Raw genomic sequence first — 19,373 nt, 5'->3', positions numbered from 1 at the left:
CAGGTTACCTTTCTGTTTTATATCATTAGTACTGGCAGCTCTTACTGGTGACCTGCCCACAAATGATAGAGACCATGTGGAGGGAATCGTGGAAACAATGAGGTTGTCTCTGATTAATCGGGTTCACCTTGGCTGTCCTCTGATAGTGTTGAGAAGCACATGTGCTTCTCAGCTGTGCTGATCTGTGGCATTCCTCTGGCGTCATCTCTGAGGGTGGCACACCACCCAAAAGCTGGGGTTCCACTAGGAACAGAAGAGAAACAACAACAACAACAACCCACTAGTGCAGGAATTCTATCTTTTTTGCCTTCCTGGCCACTGTGGGGTAAATGGTCTCCCTCTGTCTCACCCTTCCACCACAATATTCTACCTCACCCCAGCCCCACAAACACAATGACACCCTACCATGGACTGAAAGCTGGGAAACGCTGAAACCAAAATAATTCCTTTCTTCCTTGGTGAAAAGTCTCCACCCTGTCCCTTCCCAGCTCTCCCGACTCATCCCTAGCCTAGGAGATGGAGGAACTCTGGCTCCACAATGACATCTCTCCTTCCTGGTCACCTGCAGGAAGTGCTGGCACCCCGGTGATGTTTAACAAGAATGGAGACGCGCCTGGGCGCTATGACATCTTTCAGTACCAGACAACCAACACCACCAACCCTGGCTATCGTCTGATCGGGCAGTGGACGGACGAGTTACAGCTGAACGTGAGTCTGCCCGTTTCTCTTCTTTCCTGCCTGCTGCATGAGAGCTGTGATTCTCATTCGTGCTCATGGGGACACACACGCGAGCGAGCAGGTAGCAGTGATGATGGCGACGACAGGAACTGAGCACTGAGTGTGTGCGTTACAGGTGTTGTCATGGGTGTTGTCCCATTAAATCTGAGATTCCTCTCCATGGACAGCAGGTTATCTGCTTCTACTCTTACATGATTGTTTCTTAGAGTTTTCTTTCTCCTTTCCTTTCCCCTTCCTGCCTCTCTTCCCTTCCCCTTTCTTTCCTTTCATGATGACATTTGTTTTCTTTTCCTATTCTTAGTCAGTTCATTTCATAGCAAACATTAGCCTCCTAGGTGCCAAATTGGGCCTTCTATAACCATTACCCCAGCTCATGTCCCACTCAAACATAGTTAAATGGAGAAATGAGTATTAACACCCTTATTCAAGTCTTCTTATCCTGTAGGGTCTTGAATGGATTGCATAAGGCTTGTGTACAGTAGGAAGAGAGTTTGTTTACTTGCTCACATGTTACTCTCATCCAGAAACTTCTATGCAGGTGCAGTGGCTTAATCTCTAGGCACTTTTTGATATATAAGTTGTCCATGATAGTCCCTATCTCAGAAAAGGTTGTGGGGTTTTTTTCATGTCTTTACCAAAGTTGGAAATTATATGATTAGCCTTCATGAGTCTGTACTTTAGGGAATTGTTGAGAGTAAGGTTTCTTGGCAGTGAAAAACAGAACCAACCCATATGTCAGAGTAAGGAGGGGGGTTTGGTTCACAGTGTCTACAAAAAGGAGATGATGGACACAAGTAGTGGTAAGCTACCTCAGGTAAACTATGCTCATTGCCTTTATACAGTGCCCCTGCCTGGCTTGGTCAGCCCTTCCTCTCCTGAGTTCAGTCATCCCAACTGAACTGACACCAAAACTGAGTGCAAAGGATTATAACAGGTAACCCAGAATGGCTGGAGCCGGACACTAAGTGCCATCTATGGCTAACATGAACACTAAGGGACCAAGAGAAAAGGACCACCTGAACGTATCCTATATCCAAGGCACAGCTCCACTGTGTGCAAAAAGAAAATAAAAGCCAAGCAAACATAAAACCCAAAAGGCAAATCTTAGCTGGAATGATCAAAAGCAGAATGAAGACATGTATGGTATTAGAGATGCCTATAATCCCAGTCCTCTGGGGGCCAAGGAAGGAGAATTGCACATTTGAACCAAGCCTGGGTTCCAATAATAGAGACCCTCAAAAACTTAAAGACAGAATGCAGAAAAGGAAGGAAGGAAGGAAGTATGGAAAGGGAAAAAAAAGGAAGCAAGGAAAGAAAGGAGGAAGGAAGAGAAGGAAAGAATGGAGGGAGGGAGAGAAAAGAAAGAAGAAAGGAAGGAACGAAGGAAGGAAAACAGAAAGGAAGAAGAGAATGAAAGAAGGAAGGGAGGAAGGGAGGGAGAGAGGGAGGAGGGGAGGGAAAGAAGGGAGAGAGGGAGGGAAGCAGGGAGAGACAGTAGGAAGAGCTTAGCTGATTGGCTAACCACAAATGGGCCCCTGTGTGTTATCCAGATGGGTTAACCAAGATTAGAGGCACCAGGTCAAGGTATATGGCATGTCTAAAGTCATAGATATTATTATAAACCCAAGGAGATGAAATTAAGTGGACGTGTTAGTGTCCTGTATCGCAAGCGTTGGCACAGGCATCATTTCTGGTATGGGTGAGTTTTGAATGTATGCAGGATTCCCACCTGTCACTTGACAGCCTCTGATACAATCTGTGGTCATCTGAGCATCTCAGATCATTTTATGATCTGTCCTTAAAACTGATTCTATTTTTCTTTGTGTAGTTGATATTTTATTCCTTTTGGATATTGAATTCAACTGGCCATTTAAGGATTTCTTATTGTTAAGGTTTGGGGGGGGCTATTTTTACATTTTATTAGCATATATACAGGGTTATTAGTATATGAAAGGTTTTAATCTTGATATCTCCATACTTGTACACAATGCACCCTGGTCAAATTCCTTCCTTCCCTCCCTCTCCCTCGCCCTTTCTGCCATGGTAAACACTTTGATTTCTAAATAATAATTACAGGTTTGACTGCATCAAATTTAGGAATGAAAATTACTTTTATCCTTTTTTTTGTATGTATATTCCATCCTGAGGCTTGAATTCAGGGCCTTGATGCAGTCCCTGAGCTTCTTTTGTTCAAGGCTTGAACCACAGCTCCACTTCTAGTTTTTTTGGTGTTTCATTGGACATAAGAATCTTATGGAACTCCTCTGTCCAGACTTGCTTTGAACTGCAATCCTCAGATCTTAGCCTCAGGAGTAGCTAAACTTACAGGTGTGAGCCACTGGCACCCAGCATGAAATGCTGGAAAGATAAAGATTTGGAAGGGGGTAGGAGCAGGAATTGAAAGACCAATCAATAATCTACTGTAGTTGTCAGGCTAACCAAAATAAGATAAAACTGTGAAATAATTCACCAATTTCAAGGTGCCTTTGAATCATCTGGAAGCTTCTGACACCTAGACAATGAAGCCCCGTACTTGGAATTTGATTTGGGAGGTCTGGGCTAAAGCAGACTTGGCAGTTGGCTTTTCTGAGTCCCCTCAGGGTGATGCTGATGACACTCCATGAACCATGAGGTGATTGCAGAGAGGAGACTGCACCAGAGGTGGAAGTACACACCTGAGGGACTGTGCAGGTGCTGACAGCCCCGGGTGAGAAAGGCTGCTGGGACCAGGAGCGTGCCAAGACAATACTTAATTGGGCTTTTTACAGTTGTGGGATTTCTTAAATATAGGAGTGCCAAAGGAAATGGATTTAAACCAGAAACTCAGGCAAGAGTTTTGACCTGCAGTTAAACAACAACAACAACTAACTTTTTAGCCAATAAATGGGAAGAAAAACAGAAAGGCAGATAACCTGAGGCCATGGAAACTTTATAGACTATGATAGCGTCGCTTCCAGTGTAACCTATCCACAATAGTGGGTTTCTTTTGCCTAGAGAGTTGGGTTAACCCAGATGCTATGGGTCTCCAGAAGCTAGGGGAGAGGCATGGGCTGGATGTAGAGCTAAGCAGTTCCATTCTGCTCAGCTGAGTGCTGTGTAGTAGGCAGGGAGGGACAGACTGCCTGCCTGAATCTCAGGGGGAAGCCAGAGGTGTATGCTTGGTATTGAATGTGGACAGGAAAATGGAGGACAGGTGTGAATAGAGACAGCTTTAAGGGGGTGGTCAGTTGGGTAACTTCAACTAGAGTGGTGAAAAGTCGTTTTGAGAGGAGGTCCCCTGTGGACATTTTTCCTTGAATGTGGGTCTTGTTGGATGGGGATGAGCTAAGAGAAGGTAGGAGTGGTTCCCACAGGATGCCTCCCTTCCCCACCCCCACCCCACGTGGACTCAGAGCTGTGACCCCAAATCTCCTTCCTGAAGTTGCAGTTGCAGTCAGTCTACCCACGTTGTGCCTTTGGATATAACTCTGTGATTCTGTTTATTAAAAAATATGTATTTGTGAGAGTGGAGTTTAGACAAATACCACTTTGTAGGTTGGTTTTTCTTCTCATCAGTGGAACACAACAAAGCATTTCGAGTAACAGATATACTTCCCCATATTTACCAAGACTCAGGGGTACTTTTCCAATTCCCAGTTCCATCTTCTCTAGCAAATGAAAGTTGCAGGAGTGCTCTCTCTGAGGCCAGTAATTGCAAATGAGTTTCTGAGCCAGAAAGTTTTAGCTTCTCAGAATCCCAGTGTGGTACATCACACCGTTCTTCTGCCTTTTCTGCATGGGATGCTCTGGGGTGTGGGTGCTACGTAAGGTGCCATCAGCTAGAGTGTCTCCTATGCCCTTACTGCCAGCATTGGCACATCTGTGGCCTGAGAAGTGACTGCCTGTCCTGGTATCAAGATAATTTCTGCTTAAAGAAGAAATTCTGCAGAAGATAGAATTAGCAAATATACATATATATCATATGTAACATATAAAACTATATATATATATGTATATATATAATTTTTCCTCTCCCAGTTGGAGCCCTTAAAGATAGAACCCTGTTTTAATTTCCTAGATTTCTATTGTACTGTCAAGAGATTTCATAGCAGGAAATCATGGATCAAGCCAGTAATCCTAGCTAAGAGAGATGTAGAGACCTAGGGATCTCAATTTGAGAGACCAGCTCAGGCAACAATGAAGTTCACAAGATTCCATCTCGTACTCCAGAGCAAGACTAGCACCATGATCTGCCATAAATGAGTGGTGCTTGTCCACGCTGTCTCTCTGTCTGTCTGTCTCTCTCTATCTCTCTCTGTCTCTGTCTGTCTTTCTCTCTCTCTCTATCTACCTACCTATCTCTCTCTGTCTCTCTCTGCTTCCTGCCCTATAAAAGAAATGAAAAGCTCTTTGGAAGTAGAATCCATGTCTTAGTCTTTGTTTTATGGAGCAAGAAGCACCAAAAGGGCCCTTCTTTTAAACTCGGGTACTTGTGCTTGTTAGGTGGGTGCTATACTGCTGAGCCATGCCTCCAAACCTGTTTGCACTGGTTAATTTTTTAGGCCAGGGTCTTGCTTACTATCCACGCAACACGCTTGACTCCATGCTGCGCATGCCCAGCTCAGCTCCACGGAAATGGAGTCTGGTTGACTTTCTCTTCCAGGGCTATCCTCCTGATCCAGCCTCCCACAGAGCTTGGGATAACTGCTACATGACACTGCACCCAGCTATGTGTTGTGAAGGGATTTTGAAAACACTTCTGCCCAGTCTAGTCTCAAACCATGATTCTCCTGTTCTAAGACCTCCCAGTTGTTCAGGTTATAGTTATGAACCAATGACCCAGCTCCCCTGCTGTCTCTTTAATGATTGACATTATTTGAATCATCAGCTACTCTTCCTTCTTCTGGGAATGGAGTATCCTGCTTTCCTGTTTAGCTCTGAGCTTTATCCTGAATGCTCTTCAAGTCTCAGGGTGGCAACCAATTTAATGTAAGCCAATCAGTGGGGCCACAGTGATGGGAGAAAAACTCAGATAAGCTTATCCAATGAGGACGAGCCATTGGGTGTCTGCTGGCCAATCCAGGACGTCACACTCTTAAGAAGTGATTCTATTCTTGAAAGCTTAAGGGAGTTGTCCTGAGGGTACTGTGGTTGTTACAAGGAAAAGAGGTCAGATCTTGGAAAGGAAAACTACTCTACCTGAGATTGTTTGCCCCCTAGTAAATCCTTTACTGAAAACCATTTCTAATATTTCATGGATGGTTTAGTTATCAGTAAATTAAGACAATTTATGCAAGATACTTTCCACTTAAAATCTCATCCACACACATCAAAAATGTAAAACAAAAGGCTTTGTAGTGTACTCATGATGGAAAAGTAAACTAAAACTCCCTTTACTAGGCAGACATTTTTTTTTTTACATTTCACTAAACTCAGGTGATTAAATATTAATTTCAAAAGTTGTCATTTTGTTAAATATTGAATCTTCCATGCTGATTGGAATTTTGACTGTCACAGACATTTAAAGACATAACAATAGTTCATTTCCCAAATCAGCAGTAAAATTATATATGCCCCAATCAACACTTACATGTACTTGCCTATAAAACTACTAATCAGTCTATTGTATCATAATTGCAACAGAAAAAATGTTTTTGAAGTCTAATCACACCCTCATTTCCAATGGAGTAGATGAGCTATGGAGAAGTAGCTTTCCTCAAAGCATTAGTGGGAAGAAGGAAAGATTACTAAATTGTCAAAATCCCATACTTCTTCAGCTTCAGTCTGAAAGTTCCTTTATGAAGTCACCTTGTTGCCTATCATAATCAACAGCTCTTTTGCATATAATTTATAGCTTTGTTTTGAATCATTAGGTCAGCAATCTTTGAAGATGAGCTGATTGAATGGCTCTGAGTCTGTCCTTTCTAGCTGTAAGCTAGAATTGCTTCCTATAGTTACTGTTTACATGAAAGATATACACCATACCAGGAACAGTAGCATATATGTGTGTGTATACATACACACATATATATGTATATATAAAATGTTACAGCAGCATGTCTTTACTTCATTGCATGTAGAAAACCATTTAAAAGGTCCATTATAGTGCTTCTGGGATTGTTTTCCTTTTTCTTATTTTTTTGTTGGTTGTGGGCTTGAACTCTGGGCCTGGGTGCTGTCCCTCAGTTCTTCAGCCCAAGGGTAGCGTTCTACCACTTGAACCACAGCACCACTTCTGGTTTGGTTTGTTGGAGATGAGTCTCAGGGACTTTCTTGCTTAGGCTGGCTTTGAACTGGGATCCTCAGATCTCAGCCTCCGTGAGTAGCTAAGGTGACAGGCATGAGCCACTGGCGCCTAGCAAGGATTGTTTTTCATTATACCTCAGCCCTTAGTATATTGCTTAACCTACAGCAGAAAGAGTTGATCAAATGTTTGGTGGATGAGCACATCAACAGTTGGATTACACAGATAATATAGTGGCAGGAAATGTGTCCTTTTTACTGTGGTATCTCAAGATCTGTTGGAAGGATGGATGAGAAGACATATCCAGAATTTGGTCCCATTCGGTGCTATATGTAACTCAGTTAATCTATTTAAGAACTTGATTTATCACAAAGCTTCTTCTGTATTTTAGGTCATCTCTTAGATTCTTCCAATTGCAAAGATAGGCTGTTAGGGCCTTTGAATGATAAAGCAGGTCGGGAGACAAGGAGAAAAAAGGGGGGATAAAATAATTGGATTTAGTTTGGTCCCAAGTGCTTTTTGTATTTTTAGAAACATATCAGTGGTTATTTGAGAGCATGGAGTAGAATTACTGCTCTTCAGGGATCAAATGGAAGAGTTGCTAGGTACTTGGGCTTTTGTTGAAGTGAACTCATAATCAAATGATTAAAGCCAGTTGCATCTGCTACCTTCCTTTCTATATTCTTCATGCTACCTTACAGGAAAAGCCAAAGCAAAAAGGGATTCAAAGTCAGATAGATTCAGTAATCATGACTCTCTCTCCAGTTATTAACTCACTGGACATGAGCAAAGAAGGACTCTCCAGAAAGACAGCATTTGACCTGACACGAGATATACAAGAGTCACTTCCATTTGTCACCATCTCGGGTCTGAACTTTACAAACGAAATTTACAGATCACTAACAGCATCTCCTACTTATTTGTCAGCCAAATGAAGAGGAAAGACCCTCATCTGACAATAACAGGAATGCTTGGACAATCGGTGGCTTGCTATTATTTTTTAAAATTGGTAAATTACATGTATTTTTTAACCTCTCTTTGAAAGGTCAGATGTAGCAATAATATCCCATTAACACCAGGCAACCAGGGTTGGTGGTGGTAGTGGTAGTGGTGGTGGTGGTGGTGGTGGTAGTGGTAGCAGTAGTAAGCAGGCAGGTGTCTAAATCTACTTACCATAAACTCCACCTCTCCCTCCTGCCTGATTCCTGCCTAAGTCCACTCTCTTCAACATAATACCTAATTCATTCCCTTTTATCCACCTAAACTAAACTAGACTTACGGCATATGCCAACTTATTTCCACTAATTTGTTCTGAGTTATATACTTTACTTTTTATTCTAGTCTGAGGAAATTGGTTTCCAAAAATGAACACTACTAGATCAATAGAGTTAATAACCCCAAACATCCAGGAGTAAGTAATAATACTTTTTTTAAATAAAGGGTCAATAAATGCAGCTTGCAAGAGGAAGATGCTTTTATTTGGAAACATTCATCTGTGCACATTCTAAACCATGCTGGGTATGGAAGAATGTTTTGTCAGCATGTTGTCTAGTAATCTGTGGCATAGAGCTGTGTTATTTCTACACACAACTGGAAGATTAATTGTATTTATAATCATCAATATGGTCCCACAAACATGTACATTAAAGATGTCTGAACCCCAGTAAATTCTTTTTTGTGTTATAGCCATCCAAACAAGTCCCTTCACATTTATTAATATACTGTATGTTTCATAGGAAAGATGCTAAATTTCATTACAATTTTCATTTTAGGTTCAGGCAAAATATACATGAGAACAGAAATAAGATGAATGATCTAGAGAGTGCTCAACTCTTCCAGCAGGGACCCCTTCCAGTCATTGCTAATGCAAATTTGCCTCTCTTTTTTTTGCCTTAGGAAGGCAAAAATTCTAAAATGACCTAATTATGTTATCATTAAAAGATAGTTCTGGACTGGGAATGTGACTCAGTGGTAGAGTGCTTGCCTAGCATGCATGAAGCCCCATGTTTGTTTCCTCAGTACCACATAACAGAAAAAGCCAGAAGTGGTGCTGTGGATCAAATGGTAGAGCATTAGCCTTGAACATATAGAGGATCAGGGACAGAGCCCAGGACCTGAGATCAAGCCTCAGGACTGGCAACAAAAAGGAAAGAAAGCAAAGATAGTTCTTAGGTATGAAGTGTTTTTGTACAACCGGGAGATGGTTTTATTAAGTGGTACCCCATCCCAAGGCCCCAGATAAGTTTTGCCCTTGCCACTAATTATCTAAGGAAAGCACTTAATATCATCATGTTAAATCATGGTCACCATTACTAGCAAAATAAGTGGACGCATCAACTTCAGAGTGGACAGGTTCACCTGAGCCACCATTTTGGAGTTCTTAGCTCATCATTCCAAGGATCCATACCTTTGGGGAAGAACAGTATAGCAAAGAGCACAGGATGGAAGAAACTGCTCATGTGTCATGATCATCACAAAGTGGAGAGAGAGAGACAGAGAGACAAATAGAGAGAGAAAACGAGAGAGAGAGAGAGAGAGAGAGAGAGAGAATGAAAGAAGAGGTATTAGAGTCCCAGAATCTTCCCCCAGAGCATGCCCCCAGTTAGCTACGCGCTCCTCTCAACACACTGGGTGCCATTTAATAATTCTGATGCTCTGGGAAGTCTGTTATATTCCAAATTCTCTTTGTGCTCTTGCACAATGAGCCAGACATTGAGCCCAGAGCAAGTTCTGTACCAATAAGATACAGCTCCAGTCCCTCCTAATTCTTACACAATTGGTATAGTTGCCTACTCAGTGAGACTTAAGCCAATCATTTTTATCAACACTTTTTATGGTTCATTAAGCTGAGCTATTTGATAGATAAATGCTCTATTTCCATTCCTGGAAAGCCCAAGAAATAGTCTAGAATTCAGCAAAGTACATAGAACCCACCCTTAGGACGTCTCAGGGATGAAGAGTTCTAGGATCCTAAAAATGAAAGTTAGGTGGTTTGGGGAGAGAGTTCCATTGACCTCCAACGTGTTCTCAGTGCCCCTGCAAATGGGATAGCCCAATCTGCCGATGATAAATAGAACTCTGGTACAAGAGCAAAAGAAGGAGCTTCAAGGTCACCTGCCTGGGCAAACGAGAGGAGAGAATGATGCTTTTCCCTTTCTCTCCCCCCGCCCCCGCCTCATGTCTTCCAGATCCATTTGTTACGGCTCGTATCTTAAAGTATCCCCCAAAAGTTCCTAGTGAAAAGGCTTGGTCCCCAGTAGATCAATGTTCAGAGCTGGGGCCTATGGAAGATGTCTGGATGATTAAGGCTCTGGGTTCAGAGATGGATTAATGCCATGGGTGATTGCATATCTTTTTTTGGGGGGGGTCCGGTCTTGGGGCCTGAACTCTGGGCCTGGGTGCTGTCCCTGAGCTCTTCAGCTCAAGGCTAGCGCTCTACCACTTGAGCCACAGCACCACTTCCAGCTTTTTTCTTTTTGCTTATGTGGTGCTGAGGAATCGAACCCAGGGCCTCATGCATGCAAGGCAAGTGCTCTACCTCTGAGCCACCTTCCCAGCCCCTGCATATCTTAATGGACTATTGGGAGATATGAGAAGTGTAGCAGTTCAGGGTATAATTAGAGGAAGTAGGCCCTGTGAGGAGGGGCCCTTGAAGGATGTATTTTGTCCCCAGCACCTTCCTACCTTCTTCTTCTCTCTCTCTCTCCATTTTCCCTCTCCCTTAGAGCCCTCCCTCTGTCTGTATGTGCATCTTCCTCCTCCAGGCACTCAGACTCCCATGGTAATCACTCACACCATAGGTCCAAAAGCACCTGGGCCGGTCAGGAACTAACACTGCGAGCTATCGATCTTTCCTCTTTACGTTAGCTTGCCCCAGGTATTTCTTCGTAGCAATGGAAAGCCATGTACCACTCCACCTCCTGTTTTCTTTTGTAGAGCAATATATTTGGTCACGCCAACTATTTTCCACCCTCCCCCCACTTTCAGCACCAAATAGCATAAAACTCCAAGCGATGTCAACCTATCTATACCCCTTGCTTAAGCCAGCCAGATCTGTAATGGATACAGCCAAAGCCCCTCTCTGTTTAAAGAGCAGCATCTGTGTCCTCAGTGTGGCCTTTATCTGAAAGAGTCCGTTCCTCTGGTTACTCTACCCAGGAGCCTCAAGGCCCACCCCCGACTTCTCAATGGGACATTTCTCCCTGGTTAGTTACCTTTCTTTCTAGTATTTTGTATATCTACAAATATCTGCTCTGAAAAAAAAAACTATCTATAGCTGGAGAAAAGCGAACTCTTCCCCACTCCCACACCTCAAAAAATGAACAAATAAAAGCACATTTAAATGAGCAAAATTTCCCCTGCATATCCATCCCCTACCCGCCCCCCCACCACCCATGTTCATCATCAATGTATTTCCTGTTCCTGGAGACAGGTTCTGGTTGATAGTGTACAGCTGTACAGCTAATTTCCCATTGTGAAAATGAAAGTGGCTTCTGCGAGGTGGATGTGTTATGTGTGTGTTTATTGCTAAATCTTACAAGTTCCATCAGCCTGATGGTGGAACCCAGGGAGAAATCTCTGTCTTGCTGGGAAGTGGGATGAGGGAAACCTGGGGGAGAGGAAGGGGTTCCTCAGACTGTCTCATTTTGCCTGTGGTGCCTTGGCCGTCACTCTGCAGCGCTCTAAGCCAGACGCTGCGTCCTCTTACAGTGTCTCCAGTAACTACTCAGCTATTCATGCATGAGGAGCATTTCCAATTGCTCTACTGAACAATTGCTCTCGTCTTCCCAAAGATGACAGTGAGAAAGAAGCAACACGCTCAGAACAAGAAAGACAGCAAAAAGGATGTGGCGAGAGAATACAAAGAGGGCTAAATTTCTCATAAATAACAGATGTGTTTCTTGATGGACTGTGTGGCGATACTGTAAGGGAGCCTTCGGGATGAGTGAAGAGGACGCGGGGGGACATGCTGCCTGCCGCTGGAAATCACACTCACGGAGCAGCCTTTTACCTGTTGATGGATACGCATGGGAAAGGAAAGTGGCTTTCTGAAAATTGCCCTGAAATTATGTATGCTGCAATAAGAAGCTAGTGTCGAAGTTGGTAAATAGTCAGTTACGTGATTTGTGGGCATATTTCCTTGAGAGTTAATTCTCTCCCCCATCAACAGGATAGATCACCCTGGCTTATAAATGCTGGTTGGCAGGATTCAATCAACAGTGCCGGGTGACAGCGTGAGGAGGGCGGAGACAAGGGGTGGGGCCCTCCATGCTTCTGGGTCTCATCACTGCCATTGTCACACAGATGAGTGGCATTCCCACTTAAGCTGACTGCCTTGAACGATTTGAGCAGATTCGCTGCTTTCCAGTCATTCCCTGACTACCAAGTGGCAAAGATTCTGAAGAGTTCCTGGCTGTGTGGCAGATTTTCACTGTCAAGTATCTTATTAGGTGCATTCAGGATTGAGAGCATTGTTTTTTATTAGGCGAACTCAAGATGTAGGGACTCTCTTTGCAATGCCTTCCTTTCTGGGTCTCTGCTCTGTATGTCAGTCTGTTTCTGGAAATCATCAGGAGACCCAATGAAGGAGGCAGATCATTTCTAAATAGAAAATATGGTGGTGTTAACATGATTTCTGTCTTCTCTTCCATGAACTCTACAGTCTTTCAGGCAGAGTGTTAGCATTCATATTGAACACTTGAGAATGAAATCATAGAGTGGAGAAAAACTTGGATCTCTTCTCTGGCAGTGATTTTTCTCAGCATGTTTTGTTGCATGGAAGGGTTTGGGTGGAACTGGCCAAAACATGTCTGAGACTGGTATGGTAATACATACTTGTAATATCTGCTACTCTTGATTCATGCATTTGAGACCAGCCTGGGAAAAATTAGCTTGAGCCTGTCTTGAAAAGGTAGAAACAAAAGGGAAGGGTGAACCCTCCATTCACACTTCAGTACTGCAAAAAGAAGAGGTAACAAACTCCTTTGGTGAATGTCTCAGAAAGCAGATGAGGCACCGGAAGTTAAGAGCAAGGAGCTATAGTGAAGAGATCAGGGAGTTCAAGTGACCAAGATATCACTTCCACCTATAAGGCCCTGGGTTGGATCCCCAGCATCTCCAAAAACACAAGATTATAATCAAACAGAACACTTCCATGTTAAAGTAAAGAAAAACGGCAAATCCAAGTGGCTATAATCCCAGCTATTGAGAAGGCCAAAACAGGAGGATCACAGTCTGATGCCTCCCAGGCTGAATCATGCAACACTCCTTGAAAAACTGCTAAATACGGATTGCAGCTCAAGTGGCAGAGTTCTGACCTAGTACCTACGAGACTTTAAGTTCCAACTCTATTATGACCAAAAGCTTGCATTCCACAGAATGAGATGGCCATTTGCCTCAGATACGTGCCTTCCACTAGGAACTGTAGCTCAAGGTCACCCCTCAAGAAAAGTGAGAGAGACCAATGGACTGTGAACCACCCATCCCCCACCCCTCCCAGCTCTGCTGCCTACCTTCAACCTCCTCACCTTCCATTCCCAAGCCAGCTGCCTGCCGCCATGCATGGGTTAAAGGTCAGAATCGAAGATCGCTGTTTTCAAAGGGTGTGCCAAGAATGATGAGCCTTAATATAATCACATCTTCACAACATAATAATATCTTCACAAACAAACCTAGACAGAGTGTGAGACCTGGGGCCTTTAGCTCTCTTGCTTCTGGTTTGATGCTTTCTTTCCAAATGTGTACCTTTATTTCCTCTCAGTGCTCTGATGTTCACAAAGAAGAATCATCCTACGTTCCTCTGGAGGATGCACCTTTTGAAACACAATGTGGCTATTTCTGTATTTCTCTTCCAGCCATTCCTCAGGGGGCTGCTTTGCTCTCTCTCCTCAGAAGCCTGAATCTTCCAATTAAAAGGCAAAAACAAAATCACATGCAGATGCATTCATTTACCTTAGCATGCATCACTTTTTTTAATCTACAGAATGGTAATTTATCCAAAGGACTTTGGGGACCAGTGTCCCTTCCCTACCCAAATCTCAGAAAAAAAAATGACTTCACTGTGGGGGTGGGCGGGGGAATAGCACCCTCTACTTTAAAACAAGAGCTTGGCAGTCCTTGCTTAGCCATTGTGTCTCTGTGTCCCTTCCCGTCATCTTCCTCACCGGACCTCACACTGACAAAAAGCTTTGTAGCAGCCATGAATTTTGTGGGCCTTGTCTTTCTCATGCCAAGTGGAGAGTGAGCTTGGAGAAGAACCGATCTGTAGCAAGACCATCTGTTCCTGCCGTCTTCGGCACATGTCTTCCTGCGAAGCACAAGGCTCTGGTGCCTTCAGCTCTTGGGCGATGAGAAAAGAACTGGCTAGGTAATTGTTTGTGGCATTAAAAATTGATGTTGGCTGATCTATCAAGAAGATGTGTTTTTTTCTTTCTTTCAGCTAAGATGAATGGGGCATTTTGTAAAGGGAAGGGAAGAGAAAAAAATCGTGGGATCTAATCAGTAAATATCTTCGCTTGTGTTCTTCCTTTTTGCCAAGAGAGTTAGATTCCAAACATTTAATGATCTGTAAGGGCTGAGGACCAATTAATGAGTACAGTCATCACTCACCATCTGCTGGAGATGGGGCAGGAAAGTCCCCTACTGAGTTAACCCCTAAATTCCTAGATCATGGGAAGATGGGGAAGCAGAGGGGAACCCTGGGGCCTAGGAACAAGTTTATTATTCACCAACTGGTGTTTCAGCATTTCAATATGTTAGCAGCGCATCATGGTGCTCATGCATATGGCTATTAGTTCTATCTCTGCACGCCTTCCAGAGGTGTGCAATTACCTGTGTCCCTTTGAAAGGGCAGCTCTTACTTTACTCAAGCTGTAAAACCTTCCTTCATTCCCAGTGGGCCCCCTTGTCTGCAGATCACTGCAGAATTTATGGTGCTCAAAAGCCAATGGCTCCTGCCTGTGATTCTAGCTACACAGGAGACTGAGGTCTGGAGGATTGAGGCTCAAAGCCTACACAGGCAGATAAATCCAGAAGACTCCATCTCTAAAACATAAGGCAAAACACCAGGCTGGAGGCATGGCTCACCTGGGAGAGCACCAGCTGAGCGAGCAATCAGAACAAACCATGGGAACAACAAGCAAGTGGAGCAGGCCCAAGGCCCTGACTTCAAACCCTGGCACCAGAAAATAAATGAATAAATCAAATAAAGGAATTTGCTAAAGACCAGACAATTGATGCAGCAGAGAGGAAGAAAGTATGGCCTCTGGAGTCCCACCAACCACTCTCAGCCTCGGTGTGTAAAGAAAAGATGTGGATCCTGTCCCAGCGGACGTTCCCCGGAGAGTAGATTCTTGAGACAAGGATTTGGAGGTAGTGCCAGCCAGCGAGGAGGAGGTGAGGCCAGCACAGAACATGGTGGTGAGCAGACCACACAGAGCCAGGACTTGATGTGAGCTGCAGTGGGAGTGGACAGAAGAGCCTCTGGGTTGTGGCAGGCAATCCGGGAAGCAGACTCGTGGGTTCCCGTGCGTAGGTGTGCAGGGCAGCTTCTTGGCCCCCAGCTCCCAGAGCTTGCATGCTCCAAGGTGGTCACAGCACCATGTCTGCTTGTGCTGAGAGTCGCTCAGCAGGTAAATAAAAGTCCCCCACCAGGCAGTCCAAGAAGGCTCCTACACCTACTACAAATGCCAAGGCAGAAAACCAAAAGAGCAAGATCAAAATCTAACTCATAGGGCCTTCCAAAGAGTGAGTAATAAATAATAACCGTAAAGATATTTAATGGCCTGCTAATTGCTAAGCCACTCTGCTTCCTAACTGGCTTACCCTTCATGGTTCACTCAGTAGCTAAAGTGCTGCTTTTATTCTAATTTTATAATCGAGGAACTCAAGGTCCCTAACAGAACTATTGGTGATATTTGATAGAGCAGTAGGATGACAAGTAAGCCCAGATATCTGATTTCAGAGTCTCTACATTCGCAACTGCCTTGGAGATCACCTTTCTACAGGGCAAAGAACACACACTTGGCTAAGAAGTAACTTACATCCACACTGAGGTTGGCTCTGACCCTTAGTCTTACTTTGCCTCCCTGGCAATTCGTGTGACCCCAGAAACAGATGTTCCAAACAAGCAACTTGATCTCTCCTTTAAACCCAGCCCATCCATTGGCAGCACACAATGGATCCAGGGCTCCTCAGACACACATGCAATCATCAGTCAAGTGCTTTGTCTCAGGGTCGCTGATGTGCGCTGCTTTGTTCTCAGAGTTCTTGGGAGTCTCAAACGAAGTCGGGGAGACAGTCTCATCCATCACAAACCCTAACCAGGCTGTACAGATGCTCATAGTCACCCACCCCAGGAGAAAGGATGCAAATGAAGCACAGGCAAGACAGCAAAGCAGCCATGTCCTCCACCCTCCCACGTGGTGGCCCTCCCAGGTTGGAGCTGGGGGAATGGATGGAGATTGAGAGTCACAGGAGAGGTAGCAGAGGTCACAAAGGGAGGGGTAGCAGAAAGGCAGCGTATAATGTCTCCACGCTGGAAGGGAAAATGGTTACATATAAGCAAACTTCAAAGCAACTGGGCCAAACTTGAGACTTGGAGTTTGGAGTGATGTCAGCAAGCCCTTCACGGCTCTGAAGTTGAACACAAGGTGTGACGCTGCACTATCATGCTCATCTCACCAACGTTTAGCTGGAAAGGAAGTACACACAATGGCAGCCCGCTGAGACTGCTGCTCTTTCCTTGGTGGCACTTGGTAAATAATAATTCCTGCAGGTGTTACATATAGAGCTTGCAAAGAGGATGGGGTTTAACATCTGTGGGATGTTGTAGGTTGACATGGAAATTACCAAAGCCTATCGCCACCACTATCACCAACACCAAATAACCCACTCCAGGTCCATCACCATTGCTCAGGGCCAAGAGGGAATTCTCGTATGGATGAGTTGTGGCCCACACGTTGAGAACAATGAGCCCACAATCAACATTTACCAAAGGAGCCAGAGCTCGGCTGTGTAACACAAATAGTGTGGCCAAATAAGCACTTGTCCATGTAAATGCAGACTGCGTGGTTACATAATTATCAGTATATAAGAGGTATACAGAGGTGATTCGTATACCTCTGATAAACATATACCAGAGCCCAGCACACCTCCCGAGATGAGAGCAGTGTGGATTTCGATGGGTGAGGCCATTGGACAATAGGATTTGATTCTAAAGAAGAAATCTTCCTGCAGGTGTGTTTGTTCTTGTAGAAGCAAGTAGAGAAATATCTGTTAGTCCTATGGACATCAAATCCAGCAGGTAAACACAAAATGGAGTTCTAGGTGTCCTGGTGGGCTTTGTGCAAGCTATCTGGGATACCGAGGCCTCAGTTTCCTCAATTGGAAAAGCGGCTATGGCCGAGTTGTGTTAGCAATTAATGACAGCGCTTCTCACTGCATGGAGCCGCACCTCCATATGCCTTCTAATGACTTGGTGGCAGGAATCCTGGTTATCTGTGCTGTGTTTTCAGAGAGCGTGGCGAGGGGTACTCAGTGTGGCTGGGCACCTGGCCTCGGCCATGGACACTTCCCTGCTGTGAGCTGCAGGAGCGGCAAAGGTGCCAATGCACTGCAGAGGGCAAAGCCTTTGACGAATGAGAAGGTCGTCTTTCGCAACATGGAGGGCAGTTCGGGCCCCAAAGCCCAGTGAGTCTGACTGTACATATTCATCCCACCAACAAATCCCTGCTCGAGACATTTCATTCCTTCAAGTCACCCCAGGTGACCTGCAGAAAGTAGCCACTTTTAGTTTAACTGCAAATGGATGGAAAAATGGAGATGTAGGTAACTGGTTGTCATGAAGGCGTCAGCGATGTGACTCTGCCTTGGGGTGGGGGGGAGGAAGGGAAGGGAATGACAGGTAACTAAGTGAGGCCGGTCTTGAAGGAAGTTGGGATCAAAGGACCAAAGCGGTCCTAGGAGTCACGAAGCAACTCCCAGTGTGGGAGAAAGCCGCGGGGGATGGAAGGATGCTGTTCATGAATTCACTCTGGGGTTCTGATATAGAGTACTGAAAGTTCGGGCCGCTGGATTTCTGGCTGGAAGAAAGTTGCTGTGGGCACAAAAGTTTCTGGAGAGGAATCTCCAGGGATGGGAAGTAGGGGACATGAGCAGCCTTGCCTGGAGAGAATGCGGGCCAGCCCATCCTGGGAACCCGATGCAGACGTAGCTGCTCTGGTGCTGATCGTGTTCTTTTAAAACAAGTGGCACTGAGTGAATCTCACATTCTGTGGGAGAAGGGAGAGAACTGGCATTTGGTTTTTTACTCACTGGGTGCTGCTTTCCTGTTTGAGTCTCCAGGGGTGCTCCTAATAACCTTGCAGAACTAGCTGCAGTTCTCACTTTGCAAATAAAGGAAATGAGCACCAAATGAGAAGGCTCTTTTGCAATGATGCTATCTGTTGATTCATCCATTCATCCAGCAGATGATGCCTACTGGGGATGCGGTGAACACAAGAGAGTAGGAGAATGTGTGAGTGCAAAAAGCAGCAGTAAACCCTGAAAGAAATGCCTAGACCTGGGGCCTCTGGGGCAAAGAGACAAGGAGAGGTAATGAGAGGAAAGGGCGGCAGTTGGTTTGGCACTTGTGAATGTAAAGAGTCTAGGCCTGTTGCTCTGAGGAAAAATGAAACTGGCAGAAGTCACAGGGAGCAGAGCCCTTAACCAGGAGGACTTGGCATGTCCCAGCATCAAAAGCAGCCAGTGTGATCAAACCGGCAGAGATGGCAGCTGGGAAGACAGACACCGGTGGCTCACGCCTGTAATCCTAGCTACTCAGGAAGGCTGAGATCTGAGGTTCAAAGCCAGCCCGGGCAGGAAAGTCCCTGAGACTCTTAACGCCAATTAAACATCTAAAAATTGGGAAGTGGAGATGTGGCTCTTCAGGAGTAGAGCATGAGCCATGAGCAAAAAAGTTCAAGGATAGCGCCTAGGTCCTGAGTTCAAGCCTCCTGGCCAACCAAAAACAAACAAAAAGAGTGTACGGGAGAGGGGCTGTGTCCAAAGGAGTTAGGGACCAGGGATCTTGCATTGGGAGGCATTTGAGTTTTCTTCAAAGCACAGAAGAATGCCACATAGTATGCTTGGTGCATAGTTTGAGGGCTGAGAGATTACGTTGTGCAGGGCTAGAGCAGCAGACCCTTGCTCTAACAGCCACTGGAGACTGGGCAGCCCCCAGACCCAACCATGGTGTGAGCAGCCCCATCTTCCCTACTGCATCGTTGGCGCAGGATTCAGCCATTGTTAACATGTATTTGTTCTTTTTTGCAGTTGTGCTGGTAGTTGTTTCTATGTTTTTTTTAATTTTGTTTTGGAGACATAGTCTCACTCTATAGCCTCAAGCCCACTATCTTCCTACCTTAGGCTCACA

The 19,373-nt window shown here is 44.8% G+C and overlaps 1 protein-coding gene across 2 annotated transcripts in view; it reads left to right on the top strand.

Moving 5' to 3' along the window:
• Positions 1 to 19,373, top strand: part of Grm7 (glutamate receptor, metabotropic 7) — a 595,106-nt gene that overhangs the window by 394,603 nt on the left and 181,130 nt on the right. For both annotated transcript variants that reach the window (XM_013010417.1, XM_013010416.1), the window contains exon 7: positions 569 to 708. In XM_013010417.1, the coding sequence (XP_012865871.1) occupies positions 569 to 708 (140 nt within the window). The remainder of the gene's footprint in view (positions 1 to 568; positions 709 to 19,373) is intronic.

The sequence above is a fragment of the Dipodomys ordii genome, unplaced genomic scaffold (assembly GCF_000151885.1).
Source record: "Dipodomys ordii isolate 6190 unplaced genomic scaffold, Dord_2.0 Scaffold12, whole genome shotgun sequence".
Taxonomy (NCBI): domain Eukaryota; kingdom Metazoa; phylum Chordata; class Mammalia; order Rodentia; family Heteromyidae; genus Dipodomys; species Dipodomys ordii.
This window is presented reverse-complemented; position numbering and strand designations above follow the sequence as displayed.